The sequence below is a fragment of the Puma concolor genome, chromosome D2 (genome assembly GCF_028749965.1).
Source record: "Puma concolor isolate L17-30 chromosome D2, mPumCon1.1.hap2, whole genome shotgun sequence".
In the NCBI taxonomy this organism is placed as follows: Eukaryota; Metazoa; Chordata; class Mammalia; order Carnivora; family Felidae; genus Puma; species Puma concolor.
In genome coordinates this window covers 79,300,142-79,320,272 of record NC_141677.1, presented here as the reverse complement: position 1 = coordinate 79,320,272, position 20,131 = coordinate 79,300,142, and the positions used below count along the sequence as shown (strand labels likewise).

Here is a 20,131-nt window from a genome sequence, read left to right as displayed (position 1 = left end):
CTGGTATGTGCTGTGTAGCAGGCAGAGACGCATCAGTGCTCCCAACTGGAGTTTGTTGTCACTGCTGATGCGCCCGTCACAGTGTCCCAGCTCAAGCAGCAAGTTAGGGCTGACCTCCGGCTGCTCTGAGGTCAAGGATGGTGAATGGACTCAGTCTGGTACTTTCCATCCACAAATGATACAAATATGGTGCTCTGGTTTGAAGGTCTCCCCAGAACCCCTATGTTGAATCTTAACCCCCAAAGGTGATGGGTATTTGGAAAGTGATTAGGTCGTGATGGCCCCATTCTAACCATTATAAAGTGACCCCACGGGGCTCCTGAGGGGCTCAGTCGGTTAAGCATCTGACTCTTGGCTCCGGCTCAGGTCACGATCTCATGGTCTGTGAGTTTGAGCCCCACATGGGGCTCTGTGCTGACAGGGCAGAGCCTGCTTGGGATTCTCTATCCTCTCTCTCTCTCTCTCTCTCTCTCTCAAAATAAAGAAATAAATTAAAAAAAAAAAAAAGTGGCCCCAGAGGCCCCCTCGCCCCTTCCACCATGTGAGGGCCCAGCGAGGAGGCAGCCGTCTGTGAACCAGGAAGCAAGTTATCACCAGCCCCCACCCTGAACGTGCCAGCATCTTGATGTTGGACACCCTGCAGAACTGTGCGCAGTAAATGTCTGCTGTTTGTGAGCCCCCCCGGCCTGTGGTTCTCTGTCACAGCAGCCCGACAGGGGGCCCAAGTTCTGCTGAGATCGCTCGCTGCCCACTAGGAAAGTCACCTGAATGCTTGAGCAGTCCCTTTAACGCCGTTTTATTTTCTTTTATGTAGACCCTGGCGAAAGAAAGAAAAATCCCACAGGTTCTTCTGGAAACTGTCAAGACATTGGGAAGAAGAATGAAAAACTTGCATAGATTGGAAGGCCCACGGTGTGGATTTTCAAGGCCTAGAAGATGAAACGGAAGAAAGCAAACGGGGCTTTTAGGATGAACACGATTGCTCTCTTGAGGCGGTGGGGGGCGGGGGGGGAGGCCTTAACAGTGGTGTAAGCAGCCATTCCCAACTCTGGTTGCACATTAGAACCGCCTAGGGAAGGTCTGTAAAGCAAACTTTAAAACATTTAAGTATGACTTAGATACAATAAAGTGCACACATCTTAAGGGTTTGGCTCGGCGAATTTTCATGAGTGAGTACACCTGGGTGACTGCCACGCCGATCACCACGGAGAACATTTCAGGCACCCCCTGAAGCCTTCACGTTCCCTCCTGGCCAATATCCTGGCGCCCCCCCCCCCCCGCCCCCACCTCCACAAAGGGAAATCGCGGTTCTGATTTCTGACATCGCAGAGAATAACTTGGGAAGCTTTAAACAACACTGATGTCGGGCCCCACCGCGGAATACATCGCCTCAGGAGCTGGGTGGCGCGCGGGCCTGTGGACCTCGCGAGCAGCCCAGCGTGCTGATTTTTGATGCGCAGCCGGGACAGGGAAGGACCCCCTGGCTTAAAGCTGAGTCCCACTCCCTGCGGGGCACCCAGGGCGGCCCCTGGACCTCCTGAAATTCACGCTCAGAGTTCCTCCTAGGACTACAGACAGGCTCTCTGGCAGACTTTGGATTTTACCCGTCAGGAGCCAGGCCAGGTACAGAATCTGCCCGGATGCTCACGCCGGCCACTGAGGCAGGTGGGCCAGGCCACGGATCTTGGGGCACGTCACAGGGGATGTCCAGGCAACAGCGGAGGCGATGGTGGCAGGCACACTCCACCAAACCTCCCCTCCTCCCAAAACAGGACCCTTTGACATTTACAAACTGGATCTGGTGTGATAGTGAGAGCTTTCCGCATCCTCGGCTTTTTATTCTAGGTTTCTCTTGAGCGTGACGTGGAGCTGTGACCATCTTTTAAGAAAGTGAGCAAGCTTCCCCTGTGGACCACTGGAGATGGAAAGCCAGTGATCGCCCAAAAAAAGGAGTGGTGGAGAGAAAGTGCAAAAAAAGACACAAAAGAGAAAAGAAGTCAAACACTCACGTGGCTTTTGCAGGACGGCTTGGAGAACCCAAACTTCTGGGTGATCTGGTTGGTCCTGAACTCCTGCCACTGGCCGTCCACCAGGGTCTGGGCTCTGATCTCGTACTTCACCAGGCGTTCCGCCCGCAGGCTGACGGGGCCGTGCTCGCAGACCACGTCACTGTGCCTCACTCTCTGCAAGGAGGGTGACCCACCTCAGGTGGAACTGAAACTGGGGTGACCCAGAGTTAGCAAAACGTGGTCCGTCGACTCTCCCGTGTAAGGTGTGCGGAGAGCAAGGGGGTGCTCCCCGCAGCCCCACCTCCTGAGAACGGCTGCCACTGCTGAGTCAGCTCGCATCTGACCCCCCCCCACCTCAAACCACCGGCGGACAGACTGGGGTCTGGCGAGCCCAGAAAAATGCCACTAAGTCAGGCTGTACCGAATTGGAACGTCTTCACTATCGCCTTGCCAGGATTTAAAAACCAATGGAGTGTGCACACGGGTATTTCGAGGGGTGTTGTTACATAATTCATCTCCTGCATCCAGTAAATTCCATCATGTAGGGAAATGCCTGAGTCACTAAAGACAAGAACTGACCCAAGGAAGAGATGTGACTCACTCAAGGGCATGGAAGGAGGTAGCGGCGAAGCTGGGGCTGAAGCTCAGGTTTCTGCAGGTGTGCATGTATCCATTTACCTGCTCACAATACAAACGCACCTCCCCGTGTTCCGGGTACTGTGATTAGTGGTGATAACAAAAAGACTAATGAGATACGGTTTCTCAAGGAGCTTGATGCCTTAGAGACTTACAAGGCAAATCCTAAGGGGAACATAGCCGTCCCTGATCATAGTGGTCACTGTCATTGTCGGCATCATCATATAGTGCCTTATGCGTCAGGCCCTGTGCCACATGCTTTGCACAAATGAACACAGTAATATTGCCCACAACCAAGTCAGGTAGGTCCTATTACCTTCCCCATCTTAAGGCTCAGGAAGCCGGACATGGGGAGGCTCACGGGCTTGTCAACATCATGCGGCTCACCAGGCAGCTTGACTTCGACTCTGCTCGAAAACACAGCACTCCTCCAAAAGCCTGTAGCAGGAGCACTGAGGCGAATCCCTCTGTCCTCCTGAATTCACCGGTGTCCTGTCCACCGCCCTGCTTTGCCTCTCTAAACAAGACCGTTCCCTCTTCCCTCCACTGAAGAATGATCATCTGTAAAGCATCGCCCATCACGCAGGAACAGAAGACGAACTGGGCCCCAAACGTAGAGTCGGAGTCTAGAATGGAACCCCAACTTTGCCAACAGGGGCCATATGGACCCTCAAACCTCCCAAGGTTGTAAAAATCAAATGGCCTCACAGGTATGAGCATAATCAGCAGTAGGCTTATAACACATTTCGTATTCGTCATTAGCTAATGATTGATCAATTATTATTAATTTCGTATGAATTGACTCTGGATCTAAAAGACTGTTTCAGAGACACAACTTTCCTGTGCGCTGTCCTTCTTACCTGCATGTAAAAACTGTAAGAGGTAGTATCATGTCTGACTCCCTTTATCTCGAAGAAGAATCCGTATATGGCGATCACTTCCGAATGAGTTGTATACTCCTAAGTTGGGAAGGATAAACAAACAACACAGTGACAGGGAAAGAAACCTTCTGTATTCAAAGGCGAGAGGACACAGAAAAAACAAATTCTAGCTGGAACAAAAGCGACTAATTTGACACACAAAAGTGACTAATTAAAACACAACGGCAATTTTAGCTCAGGAAGGGCCGAACAAACTGTAGTGACTTCACAAACCCCATGGGTTGTACTCAGTGATGATCTTAACTGCTCTGCACATCCTCTAGTGGGGAGAAGGATGCGTTAGGCATGTTCTTAGATAATCTGTGGCCTGCAGACCTCTGAAGCAAAGCATTTGCTCCAATTTGGATGGGCCTAAAAGATACTCCATATTCATGGTATTGCAAGGTGTCCTCCTGGCCCCTGGGTGTGCAGTCTGTCCACTTAGGCAGGTGTAGGCAAGCGAGGTGTAGACCCAGCCCATCCAGGCCTGACCCAGAGGGGAGTCTTTGATGATAGATTCAGAGCCCCGAGTCCCTGAAACACAACTTCTTTTGAGATCACTACTGGAGTGGCTTTCAACAACTGGGTACAGCAATTGCTTGGAGAACTGTGCCCATCCCAGGGAACCCAAGACAGAATGCAGCCACTAGCCCTGCATACACCCCTGGTGGCTGAGTGCCCACATACCTTGCAGCCAAGTTCCCTGACCCACTCTGCTTTGACCTGGGGGACCCATGAAAATACCCGCCCAGACTAGCTTCCCTTTTGTAACTGCCAACACAGGCTTGGAGTGGAATCTCTCCCGGAACTGTTGGCAAGTCTTGATGTTTGCGGGGAAGAGAACGACCCATTCATCCCAGCTTGCCCAGGCCCTTCCTGGTTTCAGAACTGAAAGTCCTGCTTCCCAGGGAAACTCCTCCATCCCCGAAAAACGAGGACAGTTGGTCCCCCTCAAGGAGAAATTTTGGATGTGCACATCAGATAAATAGATGGCCTGTCCCAGGCCCCTGTCTTGCGAATTGTTTTTCCCAGGGTGTGGTGGGAACGTGCAGAAGAGACATGACTATTTTCTTTTCTTCCCTGGCCTTCCTAACAGAGGTAAGAAGCGATTATACAAATGTCCTTAACCGAGCATGGGAGAAAACGGTCCTTCCCCTTGCTTGGGCCCAGGGGTCTGTACCTGGTTAAAGAGCAGCCCGAATCTCACAGCCTGGGTGGTAAGATCTTTAACGTGGGCCATGTCACCCCCACTCTCCAGCTGAAAGACAGGTGCACACAGTTCACTGGCAATCTGACCCTGGGACACGAGCATCTCTCCCCATCTCTGCGTCGGTTCATTGATCCCACAACCCCCACCGTGCTTGGTAGATAGCTCTGTCTCTGGATCCCACACTTGGCCATGAATCCAGTCTGCAGTATTTGTCGACGCCGACTATGTGCCAGGCACTGTGCTTAATGCTTTCAGAGAACGAGAGATGAGAACAAGAAACATTCCTGAGAATTTTCCCCGGGTAAATAAAATGTGCATATAAATAGCCTGATTGTGATGCAGAGAACGATCACGCCCATAAAGTCACAAGCGTGATCCCACATGGCGGGCTCCACGACATGGCAGGATCCCACAAGGGGCAAAAGGAAGGAGGTGGGCCGGGTCAGAAGAACATGAAGAGGGTGTGTGTGGGGGTGGGGAGGGGGAACTTCCTGAGGAGTCCAGCCCCAAGGACTGTTTCCCGCCTCCACTGTGCTCTGTTAGAGCATAGTTCTGAGTTACGTTCCAGAGAGGCTCGGTTCCATGGAGTCATTATCTGTTGTGCAGGGGCACTGGGTGCTGTGGTTTGCACATTACAATAGGTATTTGTTGGGCTGAATTGAATTTTAACTAGTGACTCATAAATCTTCGGAACTCCAACACTGCCCTACTTCATCTCTAAAAATGCACAATTGGAAACACAAGAACTACAACAGTTGGCAGAGGACAATTCACAAAGGGGGAAATGCCACTTGCAAAAATATCCGTATTTCCTAGTAATAAAGGGAATGCATATTGAGAAATGAGATTTCGTTGTTTGCCTCTCATTTGACAAAAGGGATCCGAGATAAAAACGCCCAATTTGCTGAGCGTGTACGAAGTGAAGCAAGCTCATTCATTACGGGGGGGAAGAGCGTTTTGGTCCCAAACTGTTATTACGTATCAAGAACAAAAATGAACATTCCTTTTTTGGGCCAGTATTTTCTGTTCTTGACAATCTCCTGCAAGAAAGTAATTCTAAGGATAGTAAAATAAACCATCACGTGCAAATATGTTCAGCCTACAGCCATGTCTAATAGTTAACAATTAGGAGCGTGGCACATTTTCTGCACTAAAAGAGAGGCAAAGTAGTGTTGTTTATATAGCAGATGTTCTTGGTGGAAGAGTTTGCGGCCAGTAAAACACAACGAGATCTTAGTAGTGGTTGTAGGTTGTCTTTGGGTGATGGGTCTGAGGGGTATGTCTTTTCTTTCATTCAGTTTCTCTGCATTTAAAAAACGTCATGGGAATGCAAGCTGGTGAAGCCACTCTGGAAAACGGTATGGAGGTTCCTCAAAAAACTAAAAATAGAACTACCCTACGACCCAGCAATAGCACTACTAGGCATTTATCCACGGGATACAGGTGCTCTTTCGAAGGGACACATGCACCCCCATGTTTATAGCAGCACTATCAACAACAGCCAAAGTACGGAAAGAGCCCGAATGTCCGTTGATGGATGAATGGATAAAGAAGATGTGATTTATACACACAATGGAGTATTACTTGGCAATCAAAAAGAATGAGATCTTGCCATTTGCAACTACGTGGATGGAACTGGAGGGTATTCTGCCAAGTGAAATTAGTCAGAGAAAGACAGAAATCATAGGACTTGACTCATATGAGGACTTTAAGAGACAAGACAGATGAACATAAAGGAAGGGAAACAAAAATAATATAAAAACAGGGAGGGGGACAAAGCATAAGAGACTCACAAATATGGAGAACAAACTGAGGGTTACTGGAGGGAGGGTGAGAGGGGGGAGGGGCTACATGGGTCAGGGGCACTAAGGAATCTACTCCTGAAGTCATTGTTGCACTGGATGCTAACTAATTTGGATGTAAATTAAAAAAAAATAAAATTAATAAACAAAATTTCAGTAACAAGCACAGGTTACGTGTGTGTCCATGGCGGGGGGGGGGGGGGGGGGGGGGGGCGGGGGTTGGGTCAGGAGGGCGGGGCAGCCGGTGGTCCCCAGGTCAACAGTGCACATGCCCGAAGCACCTGGCTCCGCCCAAGCCTCCTCCCTCTGCCCCGCCAGGCTTGAATCTCTCCACTCCCCTGAAGGAGGAGCCAGAAACATCCCGACCTCAAAGGCTCAGAGGTTTCAAATGCAAAACACGTCTCCAGAGAAAGCCAGGTCAGAAAAGCAATAAATTTCAATAATTGTTTCCTTGCTGAGCTGGCAACTCACTGCGTGGTAATGGTTGGCTGTAACCCGGATCAGCCAGGACTCCGGGAAGAAGTTAATGTGCCTTAACTCCTCCAGATTTTTGCCTTGGAAGAAACACAAAGAGAACATTTTTATAGATTTCTTCATAACAGAGCCGCAGAAGTCTGACTTGCAGAGAGAAAAAGGAAGACGTCAAGGGTTGAGGATTAGAGGGCCTGGCCAGGGCCCCCCCGGGGGTCACAAGGTGCGTGGGGCCCAAATGGACCGGCACAGAGCACTTTCCCCCAAAGTGTTCACGGCCCCCTGGCTGAAATCCTGCCCAGGAACGGAGGGCTGAGTTCGGATCATCAGTGTCTTTGGGAGCGTCTAGAAGCAACTTGGACAAAACTACCTGGGGTCCATCAACCATTCCTGGGTTTTAAAGCTATGCGTTTTATCTGGATAATTGGAAATGGCTTTGAAAACTTTCCCAAATGTGCTTTCATTCACAAAGGTCTGGGAGCCCCCCCCCCCCCCCCCCCCCCCCGCCCCCAGGCAGCCCCAAAACACACTCCCCAGGGGGCTTCCTCCTCTTTCCAAGTCACAGATGCCTTCCCCCAGGCCCAGCGCAGGAGGCTGAGAAAGCCAGGTCTGGCGCACAGACCCGGAGTCTCCTCCCCAACCACGGAGCAAGTGACCTGGAGGGGACGCCGCTCTAAGATGCAGGGCACGTGGCTGGATGACAATAACACAGCCCTTGGAGGCTGCACATACTTTCACAATCCATAAGTCCCTTCATCCAATATCGTATTTCACGGAAGCTCTGACCATCCCCCATTGTACAGACAGGGACACTGAGACCAGGCAGTTATGTGACTTTCCCAAAGTCACACAACTTGGAGGTGACCATGCCATATCCCAGCTGATTCCCTCGGAAAGGCCTGCGGGGTCTTTCCTGGGAGTTGCTGAGGGTGGGGCGGGTCCCCAAGAGCCTTCCCAGATGCACTCACTCAGGCAGGGCTTACCTTTGATGATGCCGTGCAGGCGCAGGCAAAGGAAAAGTGGCACCAAGCTCTGTCCCGTGTCCTGATCCAGAAAGGAACACTTCCTGGAGAAGCTGAGCCGAGGTGCAAAGAGGAACAAGAGACTGTCATTAAACCTCCTTTCTGGAATTGGCGAGGGCTAACGAGAGTCACGTCAAAGAGACTAGTGTTTTCACCAGTCAGGGGTAGATGTGCTTGGTTCTCTCTGGATGGGTGAGGCGTGCGGACGCAGAGGGCAGCTGGGACAGCCTGGGTGAAGGCTGACCGCACAGGTGATAACGAGACACTGGTCCTAGTCCCTTGCCATCCGTTGCCACGCTACGTACAGAGCAGGTGCACAGCACATACTACTGATGAAGTAAGTGACTGGCGGTAACATATGTTACTTTATGGAGGGTTTCTTTTTTTTTTTTTTTAATTTTTTTTTTTTCAACGTTTATTTATTTTTGGGACAGAGAGAGACAGAGCATGAACGGGGGAGGGGCAGAGAGAGAGGGAGACACAGAATCGGAAACAGGCTCCAGGCTCCGAGCCATCAGCCCAGAGCCCGACGCGGGGCTCGAACTCCCGGACCGCGAGATCGTGACCTGGCTGAAGTCGGACGCTCAACCGACTGCGCCACCCAGGCGCCCCACTTTATGGAGGGTTTCAAGATACATTTTCTCACTTGAGTCTCACAAACTTCTTGCGGGCCAGACAGGGCAGGTGTCATGGGCTCCATTTTGCAGATGAAAAAACAAAGGCTCAATTAGGACTTGAACGCAGGACTTTGTATTCCTCCACTACACAAGCTGCCCTTTCAATAGTGGCCAACTTAGGTCCTTCAAAAGTGCCTTCTGGTAGGGTTAAACAGAAGGAAAGCGGGTGACGAATTTCAGTAGCTGTTCTGCAGTTACCGTCGGTACTAAGCTCCAGTTAATTTCCATCCATGCTGAAAGTCGGGGCTGGGTTGAGATCAGATTCCCTTTGCGAACATGCATACACACAGACACACATCCACCATTCTTGTTTTGCAACAACTTGTTTCGTAAAAGGGTCACGTTTCATCAATGGGGACAACGGGAGTAATTTTTCCGAGTCCCTTTGGAAACTCAAAGTCATTCCCTCAAGGCAGATCCGTATGAGACCAGCCAAGGGCGCCCGCAGATTATTTTTCCATGAATCAAGAGTGATGTTCAAATCACACCCTGTCTCAGCCAGACTGAACGCACCGTTGGCCCCGTGTCCCGCTGGAGGTGCCCGCCAGCCTGCTAAGGACCATTTGCTTTCAGAAGTCCTAGGAATTTCTGGGACCCTCCGTGTCCGCGGTCCCAGGAGCTAGTTTAGGGATGCTGAGGCGCGTGGGGTGGGAGAGGGGCACAAAGACAAATGAGTTGATTCAATTCAGTGATTATTTGTTAGATGCCACTGGGTGCCAGTCTCTGGTGGTAGACAGATCAGGCGTAAATAAAGGAATGCTGATGCTTTCAGGCACAGTACAGTTCTGCTGATCCCGGAACCCGCCCTCCGTCAGCCTGCGCACATGTAGCTGGGCTAGTGTAGGCCAGGCTGGTACCCAGAGAACGTGATGTCTTAGCTGGACGGATAACACTCGCTTGTTCCCTTTCCTGCCTGTCTCTCACCATTTAACGGAGGAACAAGCTAGGTGACATCATACTGGGTGTAGGTGTCACGGAGGGAAGAAGGGGCCGAGCTGGCACAGTCCCCTCCAGCCGAGTGCTCTAGGGAATGAGCCTGCGTCCCCGGCAAGGGCACCTACGTTCTGGTACTGCCCTAAGAAGGGAGCACTTGCTGGAGCTGCCGGTTAGAGACACTTTCAGCCCAGAAAGCTGAACGGTTGAGGACAGCACGTCCCCTGCGACTCAGAAGCCCCCAGGCACCAACTCTGCAGCTTTGTGGGACGGCTACTGGGAGGGTACAGGAAGCCAAGCCGCAGAGTCTCCCTGGAAGAGGCGCTCGGACCCGACAGCCCATCAGCCAGGAACTCTCCCGACAGACCTCCCTTCCCAGAGGATTCGGGAAAGAGCTTTGCGGAGACAGGTGATTGGACTTTAAGATGCCTCCGGGTCACAGGAAAGTGGCACCGATGGTGGCTGACTTACGAGGTCATGAGTCTGCCCATCCGTTGTCTAATCATGCTTCCGTGAGCTTGGACTAGCTTCCGGTCCTGGACCAGCTGGCCATCAGTCACGTGACTGAGCCTCCCTGAGCTCCAATCTCCTTCTCTGTCAAGTGGGGACAACGGCCACGTGAGCCTCCGTGGGTATCAACGAAGAGTAAAGGTGATGGTGCTGGCACAGCTTCCGATGCCCCACAAGCACTCCGTACCGCATGATTACCACCACTGTCCTCGCGTCCCTGGGAAAGTGACCTGGACTCAAGCTGTCCAAGGGCCTGGAGTTGTTTTTGGTGGCATTCATTGTCACTGCCAGCCTCTGAATTACCCAAGCCTCGGGCCATCTCAGAGGAAGAAGATGGTGGCTTCAGCTGTTGCTTTTCTAAAATCTGAAAGCATCGGAGGGACGTGGTCCAGCACCTTGAACCAATGCACACAGCCCTGCCCTTGGAGACGGGTGAGGCCGACTGTTGCAGAGCCAGGACTCTACCTAGGCCTCCTGAGAACAGCTCAGTGCGTTTTCCATCGAACCTGGCTCCTCTCCACCGTCTGAAGGCAGAGGCATCCTCTACTCTCTGGCCCGATGATGGGCTCATTACCCCAACCCAGTGTGACAGGAAGCTAACACAAAGCTGGGGGGCCTCTTTGCCCGGCTCTGTTGGTGGGATCAAATGCTGGCCTGGCTTCCCCTGGCACTCGATGCCATCCGTGCAAAGATCCCTTTGGGTTTAGCACTGACTTTTCTGGAACGAACGTCAGGCCATGGTGTCTGCCTCCTACAGGTCTTCAAGAAACCCTTGGGGCATGACCCCTTTGGGGAGGACAGTTCATAGGTCCCTGAGACTGAAAGACAAGCCCAGGTTGGCTCTGGGTCCTGCTTTCAAGGGCCCCGGGGACAACCCCCCCCCCCCCCCCCAGACTTCCTGAAAGGCAATGCCCAGGACAAGTGTCCCTTTGACTGGCACCAGTCGTAATTTTAGAGCTGCTTTTAGCCACAACCTCTCACTTCCCCCATCCTGTCATCCGTCGGAGTCATTTATCCTTCCTGTGTGTCTGACTCAGGGCCCCATGACCCCAGCACCTCAAATTTTAGCCTTAAAATATCCACTTTGGAATTCCGACACATGATATTCCATGGATGAGCCTTGGAGACTTATGCTCAGGGAAATAAGCCCAACACGGAAGAACAAATTCTATGTGATTGCACTTACATGAGGTTCCCTAGAGGAGTTGAATTTATAGAAGCAGAAGGAGTAGTGTGCTTGCCAGGGGCAGGGGGACAGGGGAATGGAGATCCGTTAATTGTTCAACGGATAAAGTTTCAGTTTGGAAAGATAAAAACATTCTGGAGATGGAAGGCAGCGATGGTTGCACCACAGTGTGAATGTACTTAATTGCCACTCAATGACACACATGAAAGTAGTTAAAATGGCAAATTTTATCTTTTTTTTTAATTAAAAATTTTTTTTCAACGTTTATTTATTTTTGGGGGACAGAGAGAAACAGAGCATGAACGGAGGAGGGGCAGAGAGAGAGGGAGACACAGAATCGGAAACAGGCTCCAGGCTCCGAGCCATCAGCCCAGAGCCCGATGCGGGGCTCGAACTCATGGACCGCGAGATCGTGACCTGGCTGAAGTCGGACGCTTAACCGACTGCGCCACCCAGGCGCCCCTAATTAAAAATTTTTTAATGTTTATTTATTTATTTTTTTTTTTGAGAGAGAGTGCCAGTGGGGGAGGGGCAGAGAGAGAGGGAGACACAGAATCGGAAGCAGGCTCCAGCCTCTGAGTTGTCCGCACAGAGCCCGACGTGGGGCTCGAACTCATGAACTGCGAGATCATGACCTGAGCCCGAGTCGGCGGCTTAACCGACGGACGGAGCCACCCGGCGCCCCTAACAAGGCCAATTTTATCTTAATACTTTACTATCATAAAAAAAAATTAGGATTAAAACATTACTTCATTTCTGTGAAAAAATATTTGAAATAGTAGTTTTAAATTTTAAGGTGAAGCGTGAAAAAAAAACTGCACTCTTTGAGGCAATACCTCGTGATGAGAAGGGCACACGGCTTTTTTCCAGCCGTCCCTCAGTATAGACCTGGGTGCCTTCAGAAAGCCAGCAAACACAAGCCCATCCTCTAGCCTCTTAACCCCATGGTGCGGTAAATGAAACACTTCTGATGGCTGCTCCCACTGTCACCTATCAGATGTCACTGCCTTTCAGCGCCTCCCGCCAAGGGCCTTTTCTTCGAGTCCCAACGAACTTGCACCTGATGCATGGGTCTTGCTAATGTCCCTGCAGAAAGGTTAGGTTCTCGTCCAAAGACTTCCAGCCGGCTCGTGGCAGGAGCGGGACCCAGACTCAGGGCCACCATCTGCTAACATGCATCTTATTCACTGAACGTATTGTCTGTCTCTGCTTCCGAGGTCATAAACGCCGCGAAGCTGGGGCTTGGCATCTGTGTTGTTTGCTCTTGTCCTCTCGGCGCCTCTCGCAGGGCCTGGCGCTCAGCCGGCTTGCAATTTGTTGAGTGAATGAATTGGATGAGGAATCGATCCCGCCAACTCAGCAGCCTCCGTCCTGCCATCCCCTCTCTCCATGCGCCCATGTGTCTGTTCAAGGAACGCCAGCTGTCTTGCCCCAGCGCATGCACGCACACGTGCACACATGCACACACACACACACACACACACGTGTGCACACAGACCAGGCTGCTCCAGGTTGGGTTTCCTGTGCTATGGGCCTCCCTGCTGTTGCCACGCTTATTTGCCGGGTCAAGTCCTACTAGACATTCATTGAGACCCAGTTCGATGTCATCTTGACAAGAAAGTCCGTCCTAACCTTTGCCCAACGGCAGAACTGGGTCTAGAAATCCTGTGTAATGATAACCTTAGCTGCCCTCTGGAGGGACCTCTTACATCGGAGGCTCTACACTTCTTGGGCTCCTTCCACGTCTCTACTCTCATTGAAGATGACACACTGGGTCCGCCCCGTTTGGGTGGCAAGCCAAGAAGCCATGTGACCTAAGTGAAAAGTTAGTAAGGAATGGGGGTAATATTTAGGGACCTTGAAAAGAAAGGAGATTCAGCTTCCAGAAAGCCAGACTCTAGCGGAGCAGAGGCAATGTGGTCAGAGCAAAAGAAGAAATTTTAAAAAAGGCAAGAAACACCAAAGTCCAGCGATGGGAAACCCCGTTGTCCCCAAATATACCTACCCCCCTCTATAGGGCTTGGCTAATCTGAGACCAAACAATTTAATGGCGCTCATGTCCGTGACTCATGGGATATTTCAAAATGAATGTTCCGGTTAAGAGATGAGAGTTCTCACACCAGGGGTGCCCAGTTTCATGATGACTCTGTTGCCACATTTCAAATGCCACTAATTAATCACAGTAGATGCATGGCTTCTGGCCGCCCCAGCACATAGGATCACAAAGCGTCTCCCTGGAGACATCAGCAGGCTCAGGGGTCAGGGGTGCAGGCCGTGGCATGGTGGCTCTCCTCCAGGGCTCCCCTCACAGGGTCTGGGGGGAACATGGTGCTGGGTTTGTCAGGTCAGTGCCCACCCACCCAGTCAGCACATGCTCTTGTTCCCTCTGCACAGAGGAGCTCAGAGGAGGAATCTGTCCTGTGTGCAAGTGAGATCTGGGAAGGCTTCCCGGAGGAGTCCTTGGCTAGTGCTGTCAAGGTTGAATCAGATTTGGATAGGCCCCAGGAAGGAGGGGAGACTCAGCAGCAGCAGCCAGGGAAATCCAGGCGTTGGGATCATGCGGAAACTGGCTTCACTGACTGTTTTCAGTGACCTCCTTCAGGAAAGGTTGTAAGCCCATTGCTGGGACCCATCCTTGTGTCTAAGAAGGACCCACTTAGTGATTAACAAATCAGTTAAGGGCCAGAATTACAATCTGGAGAATCTTAAAATAAAGGGATGTGGGGGTGCCTGGGTAGCTCAGTCGGTTAAGTGTCCATTTCTTGGTTTCAGCTCAGGTCATGATCTCACAGTTTCATGGGTTCGAGCCCCACGTTGAGCTCTGTGCTGGCAGCATGGAGCCTGTTTGAGATTCTCTCTCTCTCCCTCTCTTCTGCCCCTTCCCCACTTGTGTTGTCTCTCTCTCTCTCAAAATAAATAAATGGACTTAAAAAAATAGAATAAAAGGACGTGTCCAAAGATCTAGAAGACCCTCCACCAATTCATTGCAGAAGGACCCTGAGCAAGTCCCTTGCCTTCCCTGGCTGTCCCTCCCTGGACGGATTTTATAGATACGCTATTGAGTGAAAGGGAAGGCAGACACGAAGAAGTGTATATCGTAAGATTCTGTTTATGCAAAGTTCAAAAGCAGCCAAGACATCTTGAAAGTAAAGGAAGCCTGGATGTTGTTTTCCTTTTTCTGGGAAAGGTGGGGACTGAGATAAGACACTTTAGGTGCCTGGTCGAGTTGGTCCCTCAGTCTGGGCCCTGCTGACACAGATGTGTGAGCTTTGTGGAAATCCACAAAGGTCTGTGCACTTTTCTGTATGTATTTTACACTTTGGTTAAAAATGTACCTTTGGGGCGCCTGGGTGGTTCAGTCGGTTAAGTGTCTGACTCTTGATTTCCGCTCAGGTCATGATCTCACAGGTCGCGGGATTGAGCGCCCCCTCCGGCTATGTGCTAACAGCTGGGAACCTGCTGTCTGCCTCTCTCTGCTCCCCACCTTCTCGCTCAAAATAAATACATAAACTTAAAAAAAAAATGCAGTTTTAAAAAAGTGAAAAACTTGCCTGCCTCTGGCCCTACTCCAATTGATGAGTTTTTACAGTTTTCCTGGACTTCTCAGACCGCTAACTGGAAAGAAATGATGACTTCTCCTCTGTGGATGGAGTCTGTGTGAGCTTTGCTTACATTTTTTGTTTTTCCTACAAGGAAATGTTAAATTTAATTCTGGCCGGTCTATTTGTTTTTCTAAATTAACCACTGCCAGAAAACAGACTGTGGGGGCCAAGGGGCGTGTGCGTGCGTGTGTGTGTGTGTGTGTGTGTGAATGCTCCCCTCCTATGCCGTTATACTCAGCCATGAAAAGAAGTTGCAAAGTGTTTGTACGTGTCTGGCTAGGTAGAGAAACTTCCCCTTCAGCTTTCTGTCAGGGTCTCTGGCATAGAACGCATGTTCTAGAACTACCGGTAGGATGAATAAAAACTTGAAAAAAAAAATCAAAGAATGAAAGAACCTGGGAGAATAAACAAGGCTTGGACCTATGTCTTTATTTGCAGGCATTGCTGGTACTGGGGTCAAGTGTTCAAATACCTTCACTCCTAGCGTGCCTTCCAGACCTTGCTAAGACACGTAAGAAAAGGGGCATCTGATCTATTTAAAAACAATTTTTTTTAGTTTATTTATTTATCTTGAGAGAGACAGAGAGCTCCAGCAAGGGAGGGGCAGAGACAGAGGGAGACTCCCGAGCCGGCTCCATGCTGTGAGCGCAGAGCCTGATGCAGGGCTCGAGCTTTCGAAACCGTGAGTTCATGACCTGAGCTGAAATCAAGAGCTGGATGCTTAGCCGACTGAGCCACCCAGGCGCCCCTACTTTTACTCAATTACTGTTCCAAACCCTCCGATGCGGGCGCCAGGCCGGCCAGGGCCACAGGCACAGCTGCAGCGTGGCCTTGTTTCCAGTGGCTCACAGATCCCCACTAGCTTGTGTTCGGGCCACTTGTCCCACTGGTGCACGTTACAAAAGTACGGTCCCATTTGGGAAGTCCCCATGTTGTGGTGGCCTCAAGATGTCCACTCTGACCACTGGGAGATCCCTCACAGATCACTCTGTCATTTACATTCTTTCATCAATACACGTAACTTTAAAAACTGGGCCAAAGACTCAGCTTCCTTGATCCTCATTCCGAAGCCTATGTACTGTCTCCCAGGGGGTCTACTCCTCTGCCTCATCTTTTAGCGTCCCTGGCATGTCCCGTGGCCACAGGGACCTGACCAGCTGTTCCCCTTGGTGCCTCATTGAGCCGTGAAGGTCAGCTCCCCTGGTGACCCGACTCTGGCCCACGCTGGCTGTGACTCCCGGCAGCCTCCCTCCTCCACTAAGAGCAGAAGTGCCTTCTCGCAGCTGCAGCCTTCAGGCCACCAGCTCCTCTGGGCCAGCAGCCCCAAGACCCTGCCCTGCTGCGGGGCAGCCCCGGGGATCTGCAGGAAGGGACAGTAAACACGGAACAAGGCACCCAGTACCCACTGCCATGTCCGGGGTAGACATCACTAACCAACCGAGACGTTATTTCTCCCCGAGCCTACAGAAAACCTTGGAACCCTTCCTTGTCTAGAACACCAAGCAGGCACCCGCCATCAGTCATCTGTCTACAGACCCTGTTATAGACAAAGTGTTCTCTGAATTTTGCATCAGCATATTACAACCCACTTCTGTGAGGGGAACCAAGCCACACAAAAACGATTGTTGGGGGCGCCTGGGTGGCTCAGTCGGTTGAGCGTCTGACTTCAGCTCAGGTCATGATCTCGCGGTCTGTGAGTTCGAGCCCCAGGTCGGGCTCTGTGCCGACAGCTTGGAGCCTGGAGCCTGCTTCGGATTCTGTGTCCCCCTCTCTCTCTGCCCCTCCCATGCTCATGCTCTGTCTCTCAATAATAAATAAATGTTAAAAAAAAAAGCGATTGCTGGAAACTCATCCTTCAGAAGCTCTTCCATGCACAGCACGGTGCCAGACAAGCTAGGGGTGTGATAAAGGCCCACAGACCCTTCCTTGAAGCTGCTCATGATGTCCCCGGGGGACATCAGTGGTCGTCAGGCTCTCAGGGGTCAGAGAGGCTCTCAGGGTAGGCCCCACCGTGGACAGACTGGCAGCGGGGGCAGAACGGGTGGGAGTTACATTAGCAGGAGAGGCAAGTGCTGATCCCTAGGCTGAGTCTGGAGACTCGGGGGACACACATTTGGGAGGTGGAGGCCATGGATGAGGGAACACCTTAAAGGTGCCACTGTTCTAGGGCAGAAGAGCGAGCTGGGATGAGAGGAGAGTCGCCCACAATCCTAAAAATGGGCACGCGGTCCTCAGAGTCGGGGGTGCGCCTGGACAGCTGCAGGGGAAGAGCCCCGAGGCCCAGACCATCTGTCTGTTCCCTGGGGCACCAAGCTTGCTGGCGGGGAAGCGGGAGGGAAGGCAGGCGCACAGGCTGCTGGGAGTCCCCCGCTGTGCTGCAGTCAGAGAACACGGGGCCCCCCAGTAGAAGATACTGGGACCAAAGGGAAACTCACAAATGGTTTCCAACAAGGAACAATGTAGCATCGGGGGCTTGGGAAATGTAGCCAGGCGTGGGAGGTGTGAGGTCAAGAGGCAACCAGCGTAGGTTCAAGAGGAATGGAAAAGCTAATGATAGTGAGGAGGAGCCCTGGGACTCCAGCTCAGGAAAACCTAGCGCACCCTACTCTCAGCGGGGGGCCACCCCCCTGAGAGCCTCATTCCCTCTGTTTCTACCGCATTAAAAACAGTTTCCACATTCCAGCTCATTTCCTACCTCCCGGTTCTAAGACATTCCCAGTATGAAAGCTAACCTGGAGCCAAAGAGCAAGTTTTCCTGGTTGTGCATGACTCACTGGAAAAAGTGTCTCTTGGGCTATTAAAAGAGTGGGGGGTGGTTAGTAAAACATTTGCGCTCAAAGCAAATTATATAGAAACTAAGCAAAGTGCATATCATCCTGGCACTGAATACCGCTTTCCCCAAATAACGAGACAGGAAAAATGGGCTCTTTAGTTAACATGGTGCACAGATGTTCCAGAAAAGGATTCACTGCTTCAGAACAATGCAAACGGAGCTTGGCTTGATCAGGTCAAGCCACTGACGAATAGGTGGAAGATGTGTTTATCTGCTAAACTCACACGTGCAAAAGGAATGGGGCCTCTTCGCTCCCTTGAACACGCCTTATGGTGCCTGGAAACCCCATTCCTGCTGAGGTGGGGAGCCGAAGCCTAAACCCGACAATGAAAGTGATGCCCGCTGTCACTTCCTCCAGGCAGACCCCCTGCGGCCCGCCTGGGACTGTCTGTAGCTGCAGGGCCACCACACTCCACAGCCAGCTTGCGTGATGTGAGCATACATACAAAGTTTTAATCGAAGCTTTATAAATTTTTTTTTTCAACGTTTTTTATTTATTTTTGGGACAGAGAGAGACAGAGCATGAACGGGGGAGGGGCAGAGAGAGAGGGAGACACAGAATCGAAAACAGGCTCCAGCCTCCGAGCCATCAGCCCAGAGCCTGACGCGGGGCTCGAACTCACGGACCGCGAGATGGTGCCCTGGCTGAAGTCGGACGCTTAACCGACTGCGCCACCCAGGCGCCCCAATCGAAGCTTTATAAAGAGGCATGAAAGGGAGCCCATAAACTACCAGTTTCGCCCTGCCCCCCACCCCGCTCCCCTGCGCCCAGGCTGCCACTGCTAATGGGGGCACTCTTGATAGGACAGATGGAAAACACTCATAGCAGAGGGCAGCACGGGGAGGGGAAGGCGCACTCCAAGTCCCCTGCTAACAACAACACTGAGCCTACAGGCAGCCTCAGGATCTTTCTGAACACAGCGCCCAGGGAGCTATTACTGAACCAGCTGAGTGGACACAAGAGAGGATATCCAATCGGCCATTCTAGGAATGGGCAGCAAAGTGTCTTGGGATTTCCGCAGGCCGGGTTCAAGTCAGACCCCGTCCCTTACCGCGTGTGTGATCTCTGACAGGGTAGTTCATTTCCACCTCAGTTTAGTCATCTGTAAAATGGGAATGACAAAGCAAGCCCCGGAGTCTTTTACAGATGAAATGAGATTATGAATAGAAAGTGCTGTCGTCGGGGCGCCTGGGTGGCTCAGTCGGTTAAGCGCCTGACTTTCGCTCCGCTCACGATCTCACGGTTCATGGGTTCCAGCCCCACATCGGGCTCTGCGCTGACAGCTCGGAGCCCGGAGCCTGCTTTGAATTGATTCTGTGTCTCCCTTTCTCTCTGCCCCTCCCCTGCTCATGCTCTCTCTCACTCTCTCGCTCACAAAAATAAACATTTTATTTTTTATTTTTATTTAAAAAAAAAAATTTTTTTTTTCAACGTTTATTTATTTTTGGGACAGAGAGAGACAGAGCATGAATGGGGGAGGGGCAGAGAGAGAGGGAGACACAGAATCGGAAACAGGTTCCAGGCTCTGAGCCATCAGCCCAGAGCCCGACGCGGGGCTCGAACTCACGGACCGCGAGATCGTGACCTGGCTGAAGTCGGACGCCAACCGACTGCGCCACCCAGGCGCCCCAAAAATAAACATTTTAAAAAAGAAAGCGCGTATCGGAATTAGTAAGCATAATTAAATGGTGTCCATTAAACTGTAGGTATTTTTTACTGAAATTTTGAGATACGCAATTTTTAGAACTTATAAGTTTAGAGAGGATAAGAAACTTGAGTTAATTCTATGAAACTTTTGTACATTCAAATGCTTTTTCATTTGTTCAGAAAATTCAGAATTTTATATGCTGTTGTGAAATATAAGTGAGGACAACCTGGTCTAATTTAGGTACCTTTTTTAAAGTTTATTTATTTATTTACTTAGAGAGAGAGAGAGAGAGTGCAAGCGAGTGGGGGAGGGGCAGAGAGGAAGAGAGAGAATCCCAAGCAGGCTCTACACTGTCAGCGCAGAGCCCGATGCAGGGCTCAAACCCAAAAATCGTGAGATCATGACCTGAGTGGAAATCAAGAGTCAGACCCTTAACCAACTGATCCACCAGGCGCCCCTAGGCACATTTAAAATACGATGTTTTTAAGGTCAGTGTGGTTTGGTAATACATTTTTCTAAATAAAAGGAATACCTCGTATAGCATGTCTTTTGCTGGACAGAACGTGTTCAGAAGCACATGAGTATCTCTTATGATCGCACCTACATGTTATTCACGTTTTCAAGTACGTGAGCCATTTCCAGCGGCTTGAAGATACCCCATAATCTTAGGC

At 51.0% G+C, this 20,131-nt stretch overlaps 1 protein-coding gene across 3 annotated transcripts in view; it reads right to left on the bottom strand.

Moving 5' to 3' along the window:
• Nucleotides 1-780: 780 nt before the first annotated feature.
• BTBD16 (BTB domain containing 16) overlaps nucleotides 781-20,131 on the bottom strand; it is a 45,076-nt gene continuing 25,725 nt past the window's right edge. Inside the window, exons 10-15 of one of the 3 annotated variants that reach the window (XM_086681076.1) lie at nucleotides 8,032-8,123; nucleotides 7,049-7,131; nucleotides 4,746-4,823; nucleotides 3,506-3,604; nucleotides 2,010-2,183; nucleotides 781-929 (exon numbers count right to left, since the gene is read on the bottom strand). In XM_086681076.1, coding sequence (XP_086537202.1) covers nucleotides 861-929; nucleotides 2,010-2,183; nucleotides 3,506-3,604; nucleotides 4,746-4,823; nucleotides 7,049-7,131; nucleotides 8,032-8,123 — 595 coding nt within the window. In that variant the 3' untranslated portion in view covers nucleotides 781-860. The remainder of the gene's footprint in view (nucleotides 930-2,009; nucleotides 2,184-3,505; nucleotides 3,605-4,745; nucleotides 4,824-7,048; nucleotides 7,132-8,031; nucleotides 8,124-20,131) is intronic. The other 2 variants (XM_086681077.1, XM_086681078.1) reach the window with 2 other exon arrangements.